Source organism: Dendrobates tinctorius, unplaced genomic scaffold (genome assembly GCF_039654945.1).
Source record: "Dendrobates tinctorius isolate UK_male_01 unplaced genomic scaffold, ASM3965494v1 ptg000107l, whole genome shotgun sequence".
Lineage (NCBI taxonomy): Eukaryota > Metazoa > Chordata > Amphibia > Anura > Dendrobatidae > Dendrobates > Dendrobates tinctorius.
Genome location: NW_027361775.1, coordinates 3632105 through 3654815, shown reverse-complemented (window position 1 = coordinate 3654815; position 22711 = coordinate 3632105). Strand labels below are relative to the sequence as shown.

General features: G+C 40.5%; 1 protein-coding gene across 1 annotated transcript in view; it reads right to left on the bottom strand.

Moving 5' to 3' along the window:
- Positions 1 to 22711, bottom strand: part of BMP5 (bone morphogenetic protein 5) — a 513844-nt gene that overhangs the window by 253108 nt on the left and 238025 nt on the right. Inside the window, exon 2 of the mRNA XM_073589135.1 lies at positions 8173 to 8365. Within this exon, the coding sequence (XP_073445236.1) occupies positions 8173 to 8365 (193 nt within the window). The remainder of the gene's footprint in view (positions 1 to 8172; positions 8366 to 22711) is intronic.

The window sequence follows — 22711 nt, the reverse complement described above, 5'->3', positions numbered from 1 at the left end:
AGAGAGTTTTCTGAGAGATAGCGGATAAGACGGGAGTGGACCAGGCGTTCCATTCCATTGTTCTTTTTCCATTCAGCACTGTTCTTTTTCCATCCATATGAACATTTTCACTTCCCCTCAGACCTCCTTATAGGTTCTGATGGAAAAATGCTCGGATTTCTCATTGACTCCCATTATACTGTTTGCTCGAAACGAGCATCCAAGCATTATGAATTGCTGAGTTCAAGTAACCGGCATCTGAGCATTTTAGTGCTCACTCACCCATAGTCATTATGCTTAAATAAGATATTTACTTTATTACTGTACATGCCTTTTGCATGCAGCAATACCATTTTTTTACACCTTCACAAAGTAAAATTACTTTTGTAAAACAGTAGTTTCTATTTTATTTTATAGTGAACATTTCCATGGCTACAGTCTCTCTAAGGCCGGAGTCACACTAGAGAGAAATACGGACAAGTGCTATGCGGGAAAAATCGCATAGCACTCGAACCAATGTTAATCTATGGGGCAGCTCCCATCATCTGTTTTTTTCTCGCCAGTATTATACGGGTGGAGGAAATCACAGCATTCTGCGATTTGCACCATATTACGCCCGAGACTCGCCAATGCAAGTCTATGGGTGCAAGAAAAAAATGGATTACACACGGATCATACATTTGACTTGCGAGAAAAATGCACTGGTGTCCTTTAGAAAAGCCGGCAATTTAGTGCACTATACTGTAAAATCACACTGACAGATTAAAATAGAATAGATAGAATACATGTATACACATAGTATAGGTATATAAATACTGCTCAAAAAATGAAGGGAACACTTAAACAACAAAATGTAACTCTAAGTCAGTCACACTTCTGTGAAATCAACACTGATTGTGATTCAATTATAGGAAGGCCACTAACATCCATGTGTCGGCTCAGTAAGAGTGTCTAGTGTTCCCTTTATTTTTTTGAGCAGTGTGTGTGTATATATATATATATATAGATATAGATATATACAGTATATATATATACATATAGGTCAGTGAGACACATGTATATATTTATATTACATAGAGGTCTAGATAGCAGAATAGGTTAAAATTCAATTGTTGGCATATGTAAAATCATTACAGAACAGACAGGATATGAGACATGGTTTACATACAGTAAACCATTGCATATCCATTATTTTTTTATATGTCCCTCAGTAATAGTGTTAGTAGTGTGTGTGTAAAATTTTGGAGCTATAAGTGCTAAATTAAAGGATTAATTCACTGAAAAAAATGGCATGTGCTCGCGCCCAGTTTTCTCCACAAGAGACGGCAAGCCAATGACTGAGGGCAGATATTAATAGCCAAGAGAGGGACCATTGTTTTTGGCCTCCCCCTGGCTAAAAAATCTGCCTCCAGCCACCCCAGAAAAGGCGCGTCTGTAAAAAGCGCCAATTCTGGCACTTACCTGCTCTCTTTCCTCTGCCGTGTAGCAGTGTCATATGGGGTAATAAGAGGTTAATATCACCTTGCTATTGAAAGGTGACATTAAGCATGGTTAATAATGGATAGGTGTCAATAAGAAAACTATCCATTATTAATCCACTAGTCAGAAAGGGATTTAAAAAACACACACACATTAAGAAAAAAGACTTTCAATTAAATAAATAAACGCACAGTTTTTGCCATCTTTATTTCACTATCAATCCATTTGAAGCCATCGTTCTGAAAAAAAAATCAAAAATAAAAAAACAACAATATCCATTCTTGTCCGCCATACAGTCAGGATCAACACCGAAATCTATCTGAAGTGGTTACATAGTTTACAACCGGGAGCGGTCACTAATGCGACAGGCACGGCTGTAAACCACGGAGGAATGACAGAGAAGCTGCCTGCACAGCCTCCCTGCCTGACCGGAGATGAACTGATTAGCGTGGGAAAGTTTCTGAATTTAGGAGACGCAGCCTTCATAGGAATATTCCTTGAAGACAACCAAACCATATCACCCACTTTAAACTGGGGACCAATGGTCCTATGCTGGTTGGAGAACCGTTGGGCTATTTCCTGAGAGTGGGAAAACTTATCCACCACTTGGTCCCAAATCTGCTGCATTCTCTCTACCACAGAATCCACACTTGGGCAGGCCGAAGAATCCACCTGCCCTGAAGAAAATCGAGGATGAAACCCAAAGTTACAAAAAAAGGGCGACATCAAAGTGGCAAAACTAGCCCTATTGTTTAGCGCAAATTCAGCAAAGGGCAAAAATGAGACCCAGTCATCCTGATGAACAGATATGAAACATCTCAAAGAGGATTCCAAAGTCTGGTTTGTTCTCTCAGTCTACCCATTGGTCTGAGATGAAATGCAGAGGAGAAAGATAACTGAACTCCCAGTTTGGAACAAAAAGCTCTCCAAAATCTGGAAACAAGCTGGACTCCTCTGTCCAACACAATATTCTCAGGAATCTCGTGCAACCGAACCACCTGTTGTAAAAGCAAGGGCACCAACTCAGAAGAAGATGTCAACTTTGGGAGTAGTACAAGATAGACCATCTTAGAAAATCTATCACAGTTCACCCAGATAACAGTCATTCTCTGAGAGACAGGAAGATCAGAAATAAAATCGATTGAGATATGAGTCCATGGCCTCCTGGGCACCGGCAGGGGCATCAACAACCCACTAGAACGAGAACAGGGCTTGGACCGAGAACAAGTCCCAGTCAGGACTGCACAAAATTCCTGACATCACGAGATAAAGCAGGCCACCAAAAAGACCAACTCACCAAATCTCTGGTACCAAAAATACCTGGATGACCAGCCAACGCGGAGCAATGAATTTCAGACATTACTCTTTTCCGCTACTTGTCTGGGACATACAATTTTCCCATAGGGCAACGTTCAGGTTTGTCCTCCTGAAATTCCTTCAGGGCACGTCTCAATTTGGGTGAGATGGCGGAAAGAACTACAAACTCATTTAGAATGGTAGTAGGCTCGGTCACATCAAGAGAATCCGCAAAGATACTCCTAGAAAGGGCGTCCGCCTTAACATTCTTAGTGACCGGAAGAAAAGAGACCACAAAATTAAAACGTGTGAAAAACAAGGCCCACCTAGCCTGTCTAGGATTCAAACGTTTGGCTGATTCAAGATAAATCAAATTCTTGTGGTCGGTGAGGACCACAACTTGATGTCTAGCTCCCTCCAACCAATGTCTCCACTCTTCATATGCCCATTTCATGGCCAACAATTCCCGATTCCCCACGTCATAGTTACGTTCAAATGGGGAGAGTTTTCGAGAAAAGAAGGCACAGCGATTCATCTTAGAAGTCACCGGATCTCTTTGGGACAAAACGGCTCCTGCACCAATCTCAGAAGCATCTACCTCCACCTGAAATGGGAGTGAGGCATCAGGTTGCCGTAGAACCGGAGCAGAAGTGAATCTCCGCTTAAGCTCCTGAAATGCCGAAACTGCCTCTGGAGACCAATTCACCAAATCAGCACCCTTTTTGGTCAAATCAGTCAGTGGTTTAACAATACCAGAAAAATTACTTATAAATTTACAGCAGAAATTAGAAAAACCTAAAAAACTTCTGGAGAGCCTTCAAAGAAGTGGGCTGAACCCAATCATAAATGGCCTGTATCTTGGCCGGGTCCATTTCAATAGCCGACGGGGACAAAATGAATCCCAAAAATGAAATTCTCTGTACACCAAAGATATATCCAAAGGGAATTCGTAGTTATATTCCGCGCTGCCACTGAGACAAATTCCAGGAGAATGCTGTACGATTGCAGTGGTTTTATTCAACGTGTTTCAGGGGTCTCATGCCCCCTTCATCAGGAAATACCACACCAAAGATGTGAAACGCGTTGAACAAAACCAACGCAATCGTACAGCATTCTCCTGGAATTTATCTCAGCGGCAGCACGGAATATAACTACGAATTCCCTTTGGATATATCATTTCTTCTGGTCACTAAGGACCTTTGGATCTGCAGCAGCCGCTACCTACATGCTCTTATCTCATCCTAACCAGGTGAGCAAATTTCATGATATACTCTGTCCTTTGTATTGCGCTTTTTGTCTCCCCCTTTTTTTTTGCAACTGTACACCAAAGAGGCACTTCGATCCCTTAACATACAGAGAATTTTCCCTCAAAATCCGGAATACAATCCGGACATGTTCCACATGAGAATCCCAATCACTGGAAAAGTTTAAAATATTATCCAGATAAATGATCAAAAATTTATCCACAAAATCCTGGAAAATATCGTTCATAAAAGACTGGAAGACAGAAGGGGCATTAGTGAGCCCAAAAGACATCACCAGATACTCAAAATGTCCCTCCGGAGTATTAAACGCTGTCTCCATTCATCCCTGTGCTTAATGCGAATAAGATTATACGCCCCCTGAGGTCAAGCTTGGTAAACCAACAGGCACTTTTAACTCTGGAAAATAAATCAGAAATCAGGGGCAACTGGTACTGATATTTAACAGTGATTTTGTTAAGGGAACGATAGTCAATACATGGCCTTAATGAAACATCTTTCTTGGCCACAGAAAAAAAACAGCACCTAAAGGTGAAGAGGATGGTCTAATATGACCCTTCTCCAAAGACTCCTTGATATAAGATCGCATAACATCATGTTTGGGTACCGATAAGTTGAAAAGCTGATCCTTGCGAAATTTACACCCGGGCATTAACTGAATTGCACAGTCATAACTCCTATGAGGAGGAAAAGATGCAGACTTACTCTCACTGAATACATCAGAAAAACTAGCCAAATAGTCCGGAATATCATGAGACTGGGGAGACGTGGAGAAATCAGGAGTGTCACTAAGAAAACATTGACAACCCCAACTCACCACAAACACAGATTTCCAATCTAAAACAGGATTATGAGTTTGCAACCAAGGGAAACCCAGAACAATAGTATCATGCAAATTGTGCAACACCAAAAATTTACAATTTTCTTGGTGGTCCGGGGCGACCTGCATTATCACCAGGGTCCAAAACTGGGGTTTATTCTCCGCCATGGGTGTACCATCAATACCCCTCAAAGGGATAGGCGTCCGCAGGGGTATCATGGGAAAACCACAATGTTTAGCAAAGTCCAAATCCATCAGATTCAAAGCTGCTCCTGAATCTACAAAAGTCTTAGCAAAAATGTAGACAAGGAGCAGATCAGGGTAATCGCCAAAAGGAACTTAGGCTGTACACAGCCCACAACAAATGTGTGAGCAAAACGCTTTTCTCATTTAGGGCAGACAGCAATAGTATGAGAGGCGTCCCCACAAAAAACACAACTTATTACGCCTTCTAAACTCCTGACGTTGCGCCCTAGACAAAACCCTATCACATTGCATGGGTTCAGAAGTTCGTTCAAAAGGCGGCAACGCCTCTCATGTAGTTTTACGTTCATGTAAACGCCGATCAATTTGAATGGCCAATGACATAGAGTCGTCAAGACCAGAGGGAACAGGAAATCCCACCATAATATCTTTTACGGTTTCTGCCAAACCCTTCCGAAAGAGAGCTGCTAGGGCATCGTCATTCCATTTAGTAAGGACCGCCTACTTTCGGAATTTTTGATATAACTCTGCAGAATCCTGACCCTGGTTCAATGCCAATAAAGTTTTCTCAGCTTGATCAATAGCATTAGGTTCATCATACAACAACCCCAAGGCTTGAAAAAACACGTCCACATTAGCCAGAATAGGATCTCCAGGTGTCAAAGAAAAGGCCCAATCCTGGGGATCGCCGAGTAGCAGGGAGTTGACAATTTTAACCTGCTGCACAGAGCTCCCCGATGAGTTAGGTTGCAAAGCAAAGAATAGTTTACAATTTTTCTTAAAATTCAAAAATTTAGACCAATCCCCAGAAAACACATCAGGAGTAGGGATTTTTGGTTCTACAGCCAGCAGATGATTGAGCGAGTTAGGCAGAAATTCCCCGCACTTCAGCAGCGAGCTGCTCAACATGATCAGACAATTGCTTAGTCTCCATTTAGACAAAAAAAATATATCCTCCTACAGCCCCAGAAAAAAAAGAGGAAAAAATATATGAAAAAAAAATTCTGACACATTTTTTTAAAAATTCTTTCCTGCTTTAGAGTACCCTAGAGTCTACAGTTAGGCTGGTGATTCTGTTATGAATGGGCACCGAGGAGGATAGCAGGCACAGGTTAAGCCACAGAAAACCAGAGAGGTTGGTAACTAAGCGGATGCAGACCCCCGATTCGGTCCACACAACTAGCAGTAGCCGTGGAGCGTACCTACGATGATCCTAGATGCTTTGGCACAGCCGGAGAGCTAACTAAGCCTAAAGCAAGAAAGGGGAAATCTAAACTGCCCCGGAGCAGACCTCAAAGGAATAGATAGCCCCCAAACATACATTGTTGGTGAGACAAGATGAAAATACAAATGCAAGCAGAAAAATAGACTGAGCAACGATGGGGCCCACACTGACTAGACAGGTCAGGAAAGGAAAGACTGTCTACAATCATGCAAAAAACCCTGCAAAAGTCCAACACGTCTGATGCAAAAAACACTGAAGTCACACGACTTCGCCCCCCCACTATATCAGCACTCTGGTATATTCTGAAAGCAAAGCAAAAAGAGACCAATATAAAAGGGGACAAAATAAACTGGCACATGCAGTAACATATGGGCGGTGATTCAGCACAGCCCCAGCCGGAGCTAGCTGACCCATACAAAGCAGAGATAAACAAAACCAGATCAAATGCAAACAGAATAGCAAATGAACCACTTAGCTGAACATGCAGGGGAAAGAGCAGGAGACATCAGACCTCAGGAGGCACAGGAAAAAAATCACCAGCAGGGATAGAGGAAGTCAGCTGTCTTAAATCCCAATCAGAAACCCCAGATCTCCAATCGTCTTCCTCATTATCAGGTGGCAAGCCTCTGTCAATCAGATCAGCTCCACTACCTCGAGTAACCACCAGAGGGAGCCCAGAAAAAGAACTCTCAATCTGACCAGCTCCACTATCTTCAGTAATCACCAGAGGAAAGCCAGAGAGAGAATTCACAACAGTGAGCTAATCTGCAGTACCAGAGAATGGCCACTATACTGTGGTGTTCGAGCTTCATACATTTTTTACATATGGCCACTACTTGACCTGTTAATGGTTGATCATTGGAGATGCTGAATGCCGGACTCTCACCAATTTGATATTGATGACCTATGCTAGATAGAATATCAGTCTCAGACTTAAAAATGACTTGCTATTAGAAAGTGGATATTTACTTAAACCTTAAGGCCGGGGTCACACTTGCGTGTGAACTCGCGCAAGTCTCTTGCACCAATACCCGCACTGCCACTGGCACTCGGGACCGGAGTGTGCAGCAGCACGTATTTCCATGCAGCCGCACACTCCGGTACCGAGTGCCAGGTATTGATGCGAGAGACTCGCGCTAGTTTGTCGCATTGCACACACAAGTGTGACCCCGGACTAACAGCAGATTTATGCTGTTTGAACATGGGGCAGCATGAATTAGACATTGTCTGTGTTATTGTAGCCAGGTTTGTTTTAGTCTGGAATGATGTAATTCAAAGAAAAGATATTTTAAAAAAGCTGGTCAGAAACAATGCACTTTGGTTTATTAATTAAGTCTTAGTATCCCGTAGCTTTTCCCTTCCCCGCTCCCTTAGACTGACAGGTCTCTCCTTATACAAATTTATAGGGAGATACCTGTTAGTCTATGAAAGCAGGGCAGGGAGTAGCTACCTGGGACCAGCCTTGGACTAGTCATTCAAAAAGCATGTCTCCATTTTGTGTTTTCATATCATTTACAGTAAAACAAAATTTCAGAGAAAAATATACATGGCTGCCAGTGTACAATTCATACAAACGTTGTTTCAGCAGTATGAATCAGCTGTCTGGATTCCTTCTTTGAGTTACACACAGCCATATTATAGAAACACTTTATCATCCACATTATAGCCACAATATTCAGACCTAAATTGCTAAGCTGAGCTTTGGATATTAATTAAAGTTTATCCTATTTTGATCTATGTTAGGTTCAGTTGTGTCAAAGAGGATTGCTGGTGTTGCAGCCATGTAAAATCCGCTTTACAAATGACGTAAAAGTCTAACATGAAATGTGTACATGAAGAAATCTCAATAACGTTTTTTCAATGATAGTAGAGCTTTTTTTAAGAATTAAAATTGATTTTACTACTACCTATTTGAATATTCCTTGATGATTTGATAAATACAAATCTTTAGAGTTTCATTGCCAAAGCGGTTGTTGCTTCGATCCTTGTAGATCCGAAACTCAGCTGCTGTCACAGCTTCACCATGTGGGATTTGAGTGAGGTCAAATCGGAATTCCTTGTAGTGCCTCCGCTGGTGTGAAAAGTCCTTGTCTCTTTCAACTGAAAGGAAAAAAGAAAAATCCAGAAGTGAACCCTAAATGCAGTCAATGATTAACTGTGAATTTATATGGCTTAGAAATGAAAACATTCTGGCAGCCATGTATGACAGTGGGTAAACAGCAAAACCACAAATCCAGACATAGCTTCCAGGTGAAGGGAGAAATAGCGTTCACTTCAAACGAGAAAGTAAAAACGCACTCGTTTACGAAAATTTCATAAGAGCAACTGGAAATCATATCGGAACAGCTAAAACGTTCATTCCATTTAAGCCATTTCAGACACAGGCAAGAAAAAGGCAAGAATGAAAGAGGACACTGTTGTGTAAGGGAACCACTTATATGGAAAATCCTAATCTGTAACAGATCTACAATTAATATTTGATTACTACCATCTCCCCCACCCCAACTTGTAGAACACACTAAAACCAATCTGGTCTGTCTGAGAGTGCAAATGTCTTAAATTGAGGTCAGTATTCTTCAATGTATTTGTGAATAGTCAGATATATGAGTGCTGGTATATTACTTAGAATTACAACTTCTGTTTCTTAAATGTATACTTATATTCCCTATTCCCTGAGAAGCTTTCAAACAATGCATATCATATAAAGCATGAAAAACTGTTTAGTGGAAAACCATATTGCACATAGTAACCAATTACAGAGAGACTTTCATTTATCCACAGCAGTTTAAGAAATTAAAAGTTTGCTCTGATTGGTTGCCAGGTTTACAGTTAGATAAATGAAATTCAATCAATGTTTATGTTTGATGCTTTAAAATGAGGTCAAAGTCAGAGATTATGATGCTTAAGAACACTTGTTTCATTTTAATCTGTGCAAGCAGACTGCGAATTCATGCTATGAACTAGCAAAGTGCTCATTCATGGGTTAAAATAATTTTTAACCAGGCTTTAACCAGTGTAAACAGGACTTGCACTGCAAGAACAATGGCATCTACACAAACTGACCAAACTATTACAGATCACTCAGTGTGCATCATTTAACGCTATCAAGCTTTTAAAGGACTACCAAGTGGTGATTATATAAATCCTTCACGAGATTTGATGTACCTGTATGTCATGGTAGGATAGGGGTTCCTGACCAATGGCATATAGGTACATCATGGCGATCGTGCGCGGAACAGAAGCTTTGCAGGTGTGAGCACCTTTGGGAGCTTGGCTTATATGATAGCTGAGCCTTGGCCCACCCAATGCTGTTTAGCTCCCTAAGTGCCGGGATCAATATTGATCGCAACATTTAGGAGGTTGGGAGAGGGAAAGGGCTCCCTTTCCCTTCCGATGTGTGGAACCGCAAATTCATCATAGGGGTCTGATTGTAATCTTGGCAACCCAGGCTGTCATGATAATCTCCACGTTTGCCAGCTAAGAAAAACCTGTTAGGACATGCTGAGAGGATGGTCTAAGAGGCTTCTGTCGGTGCAACACTGACAGGTATAATGCATTGCAATGCTTGTGCTTAGCAGTGCATTATACCAGCGCTCAGACTGATAAAAGCTAAATTCCCATAGAGGGACTAAGTGAAAAAAAAGTAAAAAAGTAAAAATATAAAACAAAAAATCAGCAAATAAAAAATTTAAGTTTATAAATACGTATTTTTATGTAAAAACAGAAATAAACAACAAAAGTACAAATATTTGGTTTCACAGCATCAGGAACGAACAGATCTACAAAACTGTCATACTAGTTAACCCCTTCAGTGAACACCATGAAAAAAATAGACAAGCAAGGCAAAAAACTATGCTTTCTCATCATATGTCTAACAAAAAATGCAATAAAACAAGATAAAAATGATTATTGTAAATAAAAATAGCACAGATGAAAAAGCCATCTTGTTCCACAAAAAATAAGTCAGCTAGCAGCTTCATCATGAGAAGATAGAAAAGCTATCGCTATACAGGGATGCAAAAACTATTATTTTTTTCTGTAAAATAGTTTTTATTGTGCAAAAGTGGCAAAATGTAAAAGATTTTTTAAATCTAGTGTCACTATAATTGTTGTGACTGGAAGAATAAAACTGTGTTACCAATTTTACCACAGGTGGAACGGCATAAAAAAACACAATTCCTGAACTGCTGGCTTTTGTTCTTTCTGTCTCCCAAAAATCATAATAGAAAGAGTCAAAAAATATTATGTGTCCGAAAATGGTACCAATAAAATCGTCAACTCATCCCACAAAAAAACATGACTTTGTTGTCAGAAACATAGAAAAATGATGACTCTCAAAATAAGGAGATACAAAAAATTTATTTATTTTGAAAAAAATGCATGATTGTTGTCAAACACAAAAACTATATAAATTTGGTATCACTAATCGCACCAGCTTGAAGAATAAAGTCATCTAATCACTTATACCACAACTAACAGAATGGTTTTTAACAGGGAAAAATGCAAAGTAATACATCTTGGCAATTAAAATGAAAAAAGCGTAAAAGAATGGGAGGAATAGGGCTAAGCAACAGCACATGTGAAAAAGACTTGGGTATACTAATAGATCATAAACTAAACATCAGTCAACAATGTGATGCAGCAGCAAAAAAGGCAAATAAAATTCAGGAATGTATTAACAGAAGCATGCAGTCTAGATCACGTGAAGTCATTATCCCTCTCTACTCCTCTTTGGCCAGACCTCATCTGAAATACTGTGTCCAATTTTGGGCACCACATTTTTAAAAAGACATCAACAAACTTGAAAAAATTCAGGGAAGAGTGACCACAATGGTGACCGGTCTGCAAACCATGTCCTATGAGGAACGGTTACAGGATTTGGGAATGTTTAGCTTGCAAAAAGAAGACTGAGAGGAGACTTACTAGTTGTCTACAAATATCTCAAGGGCTGTCACATTGTAGAAGGATCATCTTTATTCTTATTTGCACAAGTAGAGTCTAGAAGCAATGGGATGAAACTGAATGGGAGCAGACACAGATTAGATATTAGAAAAAACTTTTTGACGGTGAGGGTGATCAATGAGTGGAACAGACTGCCACGAGAGGTGGTGATTTCTCATTCAATGGAAGTCTTCAAACATAGGCTGGACAGACATCTTTCTGGAATGATTTAGTGAATCCTGCTTTGAGCAGGGGGGTTGGACCAGATGACCCAGGAGGTCCCTTACAACTCTACCATTCTATGATTATTATTATTTATCTATATAGTACCATTGATTCCATGGTGCTGTACATGAGAAGGGGTTACATACAAATTACAGTAAACAAACTAACAATGACAGACTGATACAGAGGGGAGAGGAACCTGCCCTTGCAGGCTTACAGTCTATAGCATGGTGGGGAAGGGGACAGTAGGTTGGGGGTTGCAGTTGCTCTGGTGTCAGTGGGGCAGTAGCTCCAGTAGTGGTGAAGAGGCAGCTGGATCTTTGCAGGCTGTAAGCTTTCTTGAAGAGGTGGGTTTTCAGGTTCCATCTGAAGGATCCAAATGTGGTTGATAGTCTGATGTGTTGGGGCACAGAATTCCAGAAGATGTGGGATATTTGGGAGAAGTCTTGGAGGTGTCTCGGTCTTGGGAGGAGCGGAGATTATGTGAGGGGAGATATCGGGAGATTAGTTCATATATATATGGAGGAGACAGGCTATGGATGGTTTTGTAGGTCAGTATTAGTAATTTCAACTGGATACGCTGAGGGAATGGGAGCCAGTGAAGAGATTTGCAGAGGGTAGAAGTAGAGGAGTAGCAAAGAGAGAGATGAATTAGTCAAGTAGCAGAGTTAAGGATGGACTCGGGAGGTATGAGACTGTTAGCATGGAGGCCACAGAGGAGGAATTTGCAGTAGTTGAGGCAGGAGATGCTGGGGACATGCACAAGAATTTTAGTAGATTGAGGATTGAGGAAAGGACGAATTCTGGAAATATTTTTGAGCTGGAGGCAACAGGAGACAGAAAGAGCTTGCATGCGTGGTTTGAAGGACAGGGCAGAGTAAAGGGTTACACCGAGGCAGTGGACTTCTGGTACGGGGGAAAGGGTGATTTCATTTATTGTGATAGATCAGGTAAGGAAGATCTGTGAGATGGAGGAAAGATGATGAGTTCAGATTTGTCCATATTGAGTTTGAGGAATTGAGGAAGTGAGAGAAGGAAGATATGGCTGATAGACACTCCATGATTCTGGACAGCAGAGAGGTGACGTCTGGGCCAGAGAGGTAGATCTGAGTGTCATCAGTAGAAAGGTGGTACTGGAATCCATGGGACTTTATGAGTTGCCCCAGGCCAAATGTATAGATTGAGTTGAGTAGGGGTCCTAGAACAGAGCCTTGGGGGACTCCAACAGAGAGAGGGTCGGATGAATAGGTAGTGTGGGAGTGGGAGACACTGAACGTGCAGTTGGAAAGGTCTGAGGAGATTAAGGATAGGGCGAGGTCTTTGATGCCAAAGGAAGAGAGAATCTGTAGTAGGAGTCAGTAGTCAACTGTGTCGAAAACAGAGGACAGGTCTAGAAGGATGAGTATAGAGTATTGTCCATTAGCTTTGGCTGTAAGTAGGTTGTTAGCAATTTTGGTCAGGGCAGTCTCAGTGGAATGATTGGGACGGGAGCCAGATTGCAGATTGTCAAAGAGCAAGTTAGATGAGAGGTGGGAGGAAAGTTCAACAGGGATGTGCTGCTCCAGAAGTTTGGAAGCGAATGGGAGCAGCGATATTGGGTGATAGCTGGACTTAGCGGTTGGGTCGAGGGTAGGCTTTTTAAGGATAGGTGTGATTGTGGCATGTTTGAAAGCAGAAGGGGATAAGTGTGGTGGTGAGGTTGGGGAGGACGTGGGATGGGATGAGGTCTAGTGCACAAGTGGTGAGGTGTGATTTGAAGAGGAGACAATTAAGCTCCCCTTCAGTGATGTTGGAGAGGGAGGTTATGGGGAGGGACATTGGTCTGGTATACAAAGGGGTTGTGGTTGAACAATAAAGACTTGCCTTGTTTGGTCGATCTTATTTTTGAAGTGTGTGGCAAAGTACTCAACAGAGATGAGAGAGGTTGGAGGGGGCAGTTGTGGGCGGAGGAGGGAGTTAAAAGTTTTGAAGAACAGCGTAAAAAATAAATAGAACCAATTCTTGAACTGCTTTTGACTTATTCATGTTGCCTCCCAAAAATCAAAGTAAGGCACTGCTCACATTTATCCTTTGCTCTACATTGAGAGCTTACACTGGGTTATCCATGTAAATCTCTGAAATACATGATTCAGATGGAACCTCCACCTGAAGATTCACTATAATGAGGCAGATGAAGCACAGTGGACACTGTCTGGCCTATGTTCCAGAGGTGTCTGTCTTTATAAGCATGCATAACAGCAAGGTGGTACATTTCTGAAAATAACAAAACGTGAAAAGAGGCCAGACGAAGTCTAAAGTAACTCTGCTGCCTCATTATAGCGATTGGATCCATTGGGGATTTCATCTGAATCACATCATTTGGAGATACATCATTTGAAGTGTACATCTGAAGATGTACACTCTGATTTAAGTGCTCGCTATACAGAACAAAATATATGAGATCCAAAATGTTATGTAAAATGTTCCCAATAAAAACTTCCACTCAATCCACGAAAAAAGTAAGTCCACACTCTGGTCCATCATCTGTTAATGGAAATATAGGGAGCTTCTTACTTGTAACACAAAGGCTCTGGAAAAGTGAAATGGAGTGAAAAGAAATTCAGAGAATTCTACACTCATAAATTTAATTGACATTCTTACATCTAAGCCCCAATGTGCCTAAACCACATTTAGCATCCACATGTTTGGCATTTCTGTAGCGATGAGAGCCCACCTAATTTACAAGTGCATGTCTCCAGAAGTACAAGCTTAGCATAATGTAAAGGACACTCTAGATTACTGAGCATTACAATGTATGGGCACTACAATGGCAGATTTGCAATTTTCACTCAGCGACATCCACTGCTGCTTGTTTCTGGAAGACACGTATGGAGTCAAATCGTCACTACCCCTGTAGATAGATTTCCAAACAGGTATAACTTCCAAAATTGTGCCATTTGATGGGAGATACTCCTCTTATAGTACTTAGGGGCTCTGTATATGGAGTCCACAAACTATTCTAGAAAAAAATGTGGAGTTTAATAAGGCTGTGTCCTGTCCCCCCAAGTCTTGCCTTGTGGCTAAGCAGTACTGTACAGCTACATGTGAAGTAATTCCAAGTTCAGTAGAAATTGTTTGACAAATTTTCATTGGATTTTTACCAATTTTGGCATGTAAAAATGTAAAATGCGGGGCTAAAACAACATTTTTTTTGGCAAAAATGGAATCATTTTTTCTTCACTGTCCAATGGTATAAAATTCTATGACATACTCGTGGGGTCAATATGATCACAGCATTCTAAGATGAGTTAATTGAAAGGTGTAGCTTCTAAAATGGGGTCAGTTATGGGGGGATTCTGCTGTTCTAGCACACAGGGGCTCTTCCAGTGGGTCATGGCAGCCGCAAACCATAACAATAAAATCTGCACTATAATATGGCACTCTTTCCCTTCTGAGCTTTGCACTGTACCTGAAAAATATTTTCTGATTACATGTAGGGTATTTCTACACTCAGGAAAAATTGCACAACAAACTGTGTTGTCCATTATTTCTTGTTATCCTTTATAAAAAATAAAAAAATGGGGGCTAAACAACATTTGAGTGGTAAAATAACTATTCTTTCTTCACCGCCCATTGGTATAAAATGCCATGAGGCACATGTGATGTCGAGATGTTCACTGCACCCCTAGATAAATTAATTGGGGGGAGTTTGTAAAATGGGGTCACTTATGGGAAGTTCCGTTTTCATTGCATCTCAGGGGCACACTGCCAATGTAACATGGCAACCTCAAACCATTCCAGCAACATTTGAATTACAATATGGTGCCTCTTCCCTTCTGAGCAATGGTGCAATTCTGTGCCAAATTTTACAATTCAATTTCTCCAAATATCTCATTTGAAAATTAAAAACTTGATGCCAAAGTGATGCTTTACTGGAAAATTGGTAATTTTCCATTGATTCAGACCAATGTTATACAATTCTGTAAATCACCTGAGGCTTAAAAATGATCAGTACACTCCTAGATAAGTTACTCAAGAGGACTAGTTTCCAAAATGGAATAATTTATGGGGATATCTGCTATTTTGGCATATCTCAGTTTCTTCAAATGTGACATGGCATCCTCAATCTATTCCAGCCAAAATTGTGCTCCGGAATTCAGTTGGCGCTTCTTCCTCTTCAAGTCCTGTCATGTTCCTATACATTAGTTTTACGCCTTATAGAAGGTACCAGTGTACTCAGGAGAAATTTAACAACAAATAGAATGCTCCACTTTATTTTGTTACTCTTGTGAAAATTAAATATGTGAAGCTGAAGCAACATTTTTGTGGGAAAAATATAATTTTTCATGTCTCAATGTTATAAAATTCTATGATGCACCTGTGGGTTTAAGGTGCTCACCACACCTCTAGATATGTTCCTTGAGGAGTGCAGTTTACAAAATAGTGCTACTTGTGGGGAGTTTCAAATATTTAAGCACATCAGGGGCTCTGCAAATGCGACTTGGCGTCCGCTATCTATTCCAATCAATTTTGCACTTCAAAAGTCAATTGGCATTTCTTCCCTTCTGATCTCTGCCATGCGCCTAAGCAGTAGTTTTCCTCCACATACACTTGGGGAAATAAATATTTGATCCCTTGATGATTTTGTAAGTTTGCCTACTAACAAAGACATGAGCAGTCTATAATTTTAAGGGTGGGTTAATTTCAACTTTGAGAGATATAATATCAAAAATAAAATCCATAAAATCACATTGTATAAATTATATAAATTTATTTGCATTTTGCAGTGAGAAATAAGTATTTGATCCCCTACCAACCATTAAGAGTTCTGGCTCCTACAGACCAGTTAGACGCTTCAAATCAACTCATTACCTGCATTAAAAACAGCTGTCCTACATAGTCACTTTTATAAAAGACTCCTGTCCACAGACTCAATTAATCAGTCAGACTCTATCCTCTACAACATGGACAAGACCAAAGAGCTTTCTAAGGATGTTAGGGACAAGATCTTAGACCTGCACAAAGCTGGAATGGGCTACATAACCATAAGTAAGACACTGGGTGAGAAGGAGACAACTTTTGGTACAATAGTAAGAAAATGGAAGAAATACAAAATGACTGTCAATCGACATTTATCTGGGGCACCATGCAAAATCTTACCTTATGGGGTATCCTTGATCATGAGGAAGGTGAGAGGTCAGCCCAAAACTACACAGGGGAATTTGCTAATGATCTCAAGGCAGCTGGGACCACCATTGGTAACACATTAGGCCATAAAGATTTAAAATCATGCAGTGCCCACAAGGTCACCCTGCTCAAGAAGGCACATGTGCAGGTCCATCTCAAGTTTGCTACTGAACACCTAGATGATTCTGTGAGTCACTGGAAAAAGGTGCTGTGGTCAGATGAGACAAAAATTGAGTTCTTTGGCATTAACTCAACTTGCCGTGTTTGGAGGAAGTGAAATGCTGCCTATGACCCAAAGAACACCATCCCCACTGTCAAGCACGGCGGTGGAAACATTATGTTTTGGGGTTGTTGCTCTGTGTAGGGCACAGGACTACTTCACTGCATCAATGGGAGAATGGATGGAGCCAAGTACCATAAAATCCTGAGTGACAACCTTCTTCAATTCGCCAGGACATTAAAAATGAGTCATGGCTAGATCTTCCAGCAAGACAATGACCCAAAACATACAGCAAAGGCAACAAAGTAGTGGCTCAAAAGGAAGCACATTAAGGTCATGGAGTGGCCTAGCCAGTCTCCAGAGCTTAATCCCATAGAAAACTTATGGAGGGAGTTGAAGGTCTGAGTTGTCAAGCGACAGCCTCAAAATCTTAATGATTTAGAAATTATCTGCAAAGAGGAGTGGACCAAAATTCCTCCTGACATGTGCACAAACCTCATTATCAACTACAAAAAACCGTCTGACAGCTGTGCTTACCAACAAGGGTTTGCCACCAAGTATTAAGTCTTGTTTGCCAAAGGGATCAAATACTTATTTCTCACTGAAAAATGCAAATAAATTTATATAATTAATACAATGTGATTTTCTGGATTTTATTTTTGATATTCTATCTCTCAATGTTAAAATTAACCTACCCTTAAAATTATAGACTGTTCATGTCTTTGTCAGTGGGCAAACATACAAAATCAGCAAGGGATCAAATACTTATTTCCACCACTGTATAGGGTATTTGTGTACTCAAAAGTAATTGCTCAACAAATTGTATGGTCCACTTTCTCCTGTTACTCTTGTGGAAATGAAAACCTTCTGGCAAAGTAATTTTTGGAGAAAAATGTATTTTTTCATTTTTATGGTTCAATGTTATGAAATTCTGTGAGGCACCTGTGGGTTCAAGGTGCTCACTACAGCTCTAACTAAATTCCTTGGGAGGTGTAGTTTCCAAAGTGAGGTCCTTTCTGGGGGGTTTACACTGTTTAGGCATATTAAGGAATCTGCAAACATGACATGAGTCCTCTATCTATTGGTGCTCCTTCCCTTCTGAGCCCAGACATACTCAGGATAACTTGCACAGCAAACTGTATACTCTATTTTCTACTTGTTACCCCTGTGAAAATTGCCAAACTTGGGGCTAAAGCAACATTTCTGTCTGAAAAAGTCACATTTTCATTTTTTTTCCTTTCACATTGCTTTAAATCATGTGAGGCACTTGAAGGGTTGGTAAACTTCTTGAATGTGGTTTCGAGCACCTTGAGAGTAATTTCCTGTCATATGGGCCCTTCAAAGTCATTTCAAATGTGATGTGGTACCTAATAAAATTGGTGCTGTAAATTGTGTTGGAAAAATTAGAATTTACTGATAAACTTTTAACCCTTTAAATTTCATAACAAAAATATTTTGAAAAAAATTATGCTGATGTAGACTAGACATGTGCTAAAAGTTATGTAATAAATATTTCTTCTGAAGATCTCCATGCTTGTCATGACGATACTCCTGTGAATGCCATCCTGTAGCTGGAGTTCATAGGAGATCGTTATTTTCACCATACATAGCAGTGCTGATGCACTGGTATGTATAGTACAAGCAATTACAGGTTCAAGTCCTAATTGGACTATTAATCACAGTGAAAAGTACAAAAAAAAATACAAAAGCTCTTTTACACCTTTAACCCCTTCATGACCGGAGCTTTTTTTGATTTTTCTTTTTCGTTTTTCACTCCCCTCATTCCCAGAGCCATAACTTTTTTATTTTTAGGTCAATATGGCCATGTGAGAGCTTATTTTTTGCAGGACGAGTTGTACTTTTGAGCAACATCACTGGTTTTAGCATGTCATGTACTCGAAAACGGGAAAAAAAATTCCAAGTGCAGTGAAATTGCAAAAAAATTGCAATCCCACACTTATTTTTTGCTTGGCTTTTTTGCTAGGTTCAATACATGCAATAACTGACCTACCATTATGATTCACCAGGTCATTATGAGTTCATAGTCACCAAACCTGTCTATGTTCTCTTTTATCTAAGTGGTGAAAAAAAATTCCAAAGTTTGCTTAAAAAAATAAAAAATAAAAAAATGCGCAATTTTCCAAGACCCGTAGCGTCTCCATTTTTTGTGATCTTGGGCTGAGTTAGAGCTTATTTTTTGTAGGCCGAGGTGAAGTTTTAATGATATCACATATGTGCAGATACGTTCTTTTGATCGCCCGTTATTGCATTTTAATTCAATGTCGTGACTTCCAAAAAAACGTAATTCTGGCGTTTTGATTTTTTTTCTCGCTACGCCGTTTAGCAATCGGGTTAATGCTATTTTTATTGATAGAGCTGGCAATTCTGAACGCGGCGATACCTAATATGTGTATGTGTGACTTTTTTTAATAGTTTTATTTTGATTAGGGCGAAAGGTGGGGTGATTTGAACTTTTAGATTTTTTTATCTTTTTTTATTTTTAAACTTTTTTTTTACTTTTGGCATGCTTGAATTGCCTCCATAGGAGGCTAGAAGCATGCACAACCCGATTGGCTCTGCTACATATGGGCGATGAGCAGATTGCCCTTATGTAACAGATTTGCTGCAGTGCTTTGAGCGCCGTCCACTGGGCGGCGCTCAAAGCGATCTGCCTGCAACAACCAGGCAACGCGATGCTGACCCCCGATCACATGACGGGGTCGGCGATGAGCTCACTTCCAGCCCGAAGGCCGGAAGCCCTAGTTAAATGCCCACTGTTAGCGCTTGACAGGGGGATTTAACTAGTTAATAGGCACGGTCAGGTGGCGATTCCGCTCGTGCCTATTGCGGGCACATGTCAGCTGTTCATAACAGCTGACCTGTTGCAGCTTTCAGGTGGGCTCACCGCCGGAGCCCACCTCAAAGCAGGGGAGTCTGACTGCTGATGTACTATGCCATCAGCAGTCACAAAGGGGTAAAAAATAAAACAATTAAACATTTTTTAAAATGCATATATTTGGTATCGCTGAATTTATACAAGTTTGAACTGTCAAAATAGAAAGTAAATTAGTAAATTAAATGCTATAAGAGGCGACTAAAACATCATATCTATCATATAATGGTATCAGTAAAAACGACAAGAAAAAGAGCCATGACACAGCACTAAATTGCTATACTGATAATGGCATAATCATACTGACCTGAAGAATCATGTTACCAGGTTAGTTTTACCATATAGTGAACATGGTAAATAACCCCCCCACCAAAAAAAAAATCAGAAATTGAACTTTTTTTGCAATTTCAACACACTTGGAATTTTTTTTTTCCTGCTTTTCAGAGAATCACATGATAAAATGAATGATGTAATTCAAAAGTATAACTTGTCCCATAAAAAAGTAACCTTCATTTGGCTATGTGGAAGGAAGAATAAAAAAGGTATGGCTGTTGGAATATAGGAAGGAAAAAATGAAAATAAAGTAGCCAATAATTGCCCGGGGGTGAAGGGGTTAATGTATGGAAACATTGAAAAAAAAATCTAAGTATAGTGAATAGTGGAAAAAAAGAAACACAATTTTACTATTTTTTTTTTTATGTTTAGTTTTGTGTGAGAAAGAATGACCTAACAATATGATAGCCAGGTCAGTATGATAATGGCCATACGAAAGTAGTTAGTTATTTTCAGGCCATTTTAAAAAAAACGTAACTTTTTTATTTTTTGTGTCAAGAAATAGTTTTTTGCTCCCTAACATTTATTTTTTATTGATACCATTTTGGAGCGCTTCCTTCTCTCAGCACACATCAGCCATTTATCTTGGTATTTCTTCTTGAGAGATTCTCCTCTCCTTCTGCACCCTTTACAAACCTCCAATATTGGAATAAGCGATAATATGATAAAGGCTCGGGCTGAGCCGAAACGTCTTTTATTTATATCGCTTCCACTGTGTGCTATAATCCTGTTTGGCTCCCACATGTAATAAAATGAACACCTATTTGCATAAAGTCTGTTTGAGTGTGCGGTGAATTTAATTAACTTGTAATTAGGACCTACTGGTCCGTTGCACCTGCACCTCGTCTGTATTTGACTAGAGTGCACGCTAACTACCCAGTTTGTTATGGAGCAGGCTCAGCTTCTAAGCCCGCTCTATACATCCTGCATGCTACCTGGCATGAAAAATTACATGACATCATTAAGGGGTTGAATCTGACACCCAACATCTCAAAGACTGTATAGCCTGCTATTTTATCAGAATGCTAAAGATAGTAAATTCTGCCCAGGTGACACAATACACATTTGACAAACATAATTTGGATCCAAAATTTTGATGGGAGTAGCTTAAATTTTAAGATATATTGGTTCTTTTATCTTTCAGCCCAATGTCATGTGTAGGGGGAAGAAAGGTTGGACATTTTGGATTTAAGCGTGTCTCATACTTTGCACTCAAGAGAGATATTCCACAATTTCCAGTAGAGCAGCCGTTTATTCCTGTCCCCCTTTGAGAATATATGCACTGTAGGCCAAGCCAATGGGCTGGGTAAAAAAGAATTGTTGATAGCCAAATGAGCATTTCGTTGAGTGCTATCCAAAGTGCTATCACCTTTAGGCTTCATTCTCAAGACGAGCATTTGATGCATTTTTTACAATGCATATTTTTGCTAAGTCAAAAATGCAGCATCTCATTGTTCCAGGAAAGTGAATGAAATTTATGGAAATCACATGCCCACTGTGCTTTATTTTTACCCAGAGAAAAGTGACCCATGGTGCGTGTTGTCAATTTCTCTTTTGAGTGTACTGCGTTTTCTTTGCGGATCTTCTCTATAGACTTGCATTAGATGTGACTAAAACACCTAAAAAATTCATGAAATCCACACCCTTAACCCTTAACAAAGTTTTCTGAAATCCAAATATCAGGAAGTATCAAAAACCAAGAGTTAGGGTAGGCGGAACGCACCAAATAAAGTATAATAATAAGGTGTGTTCACAACCCGGGTCCACCATGCAGAGATGGAACCTGCTGCTAAGTAATGGCCAATCAAGATGGCGGTTGAGCACCAATGAAACACGGGTTAAATGTCACCCGGTGTGAACAGCAGCGAACTCTGTTGAACCACAGAGCCACAGCAAACACTGCAATAGAATGCTGTTACCTGTTAAGCATCACAGGGCACAGCAGATATGGTGCTAGTGAGCTCTCTAAGTCTCAGCCCCTGGAATGCTGGGGTAAGAGTCTGACCGGACCCACAATGCGCACGGTGTCACACAAGTGACGACGCTACTTGGCGCTGGCTCTATCTCCAATCTCCCCTGAACACATGCACAACCAAGGGTAGGGGATATTTATGAGCATTCACCAGAGACAATCATACATGACTACAAATCACATCTCACTGTCTATACTAGCGTACAGCCGTGCGGCCATGAGATCCCTTTATAGGTTCCAGTCTTCCGGGACCTTGCTAGCAAACCAATCCGAATTCGCTTGAGGGCCTGAGCAGCTGACTGCCGACCACCAATGAGTGATCGTCTCACAGGCATGCTCAGAAGGGCAAATCCTGGACTTAGTCCCTGGTACGTCTGCTGCCTGCTGTTTACTGTTGATTACTATAGCTGAACCTGGAGAGGCAGCAGCAATCAATTGCACAGCATGGGTCTGAGCAATACACTGAGACCGACCTCTCTGCTGAGCAGGATCTGCTGCAGCTGACACTGAATGGGAGATGGCAGGAGAAGACATGGCTTTGGATTCCTCCTGTGTAGAGGGAGAGTCCCATCGCCTAACACCAAGCAGCTTTCTTTAGAGTGGCACACCAAAAGAGAGACAAAAAAGCACACAATAAAGCAATGAAAGAAATGCAAACAACCTAATTTACATAGTAGGCGCAGAAAATTTGCAACA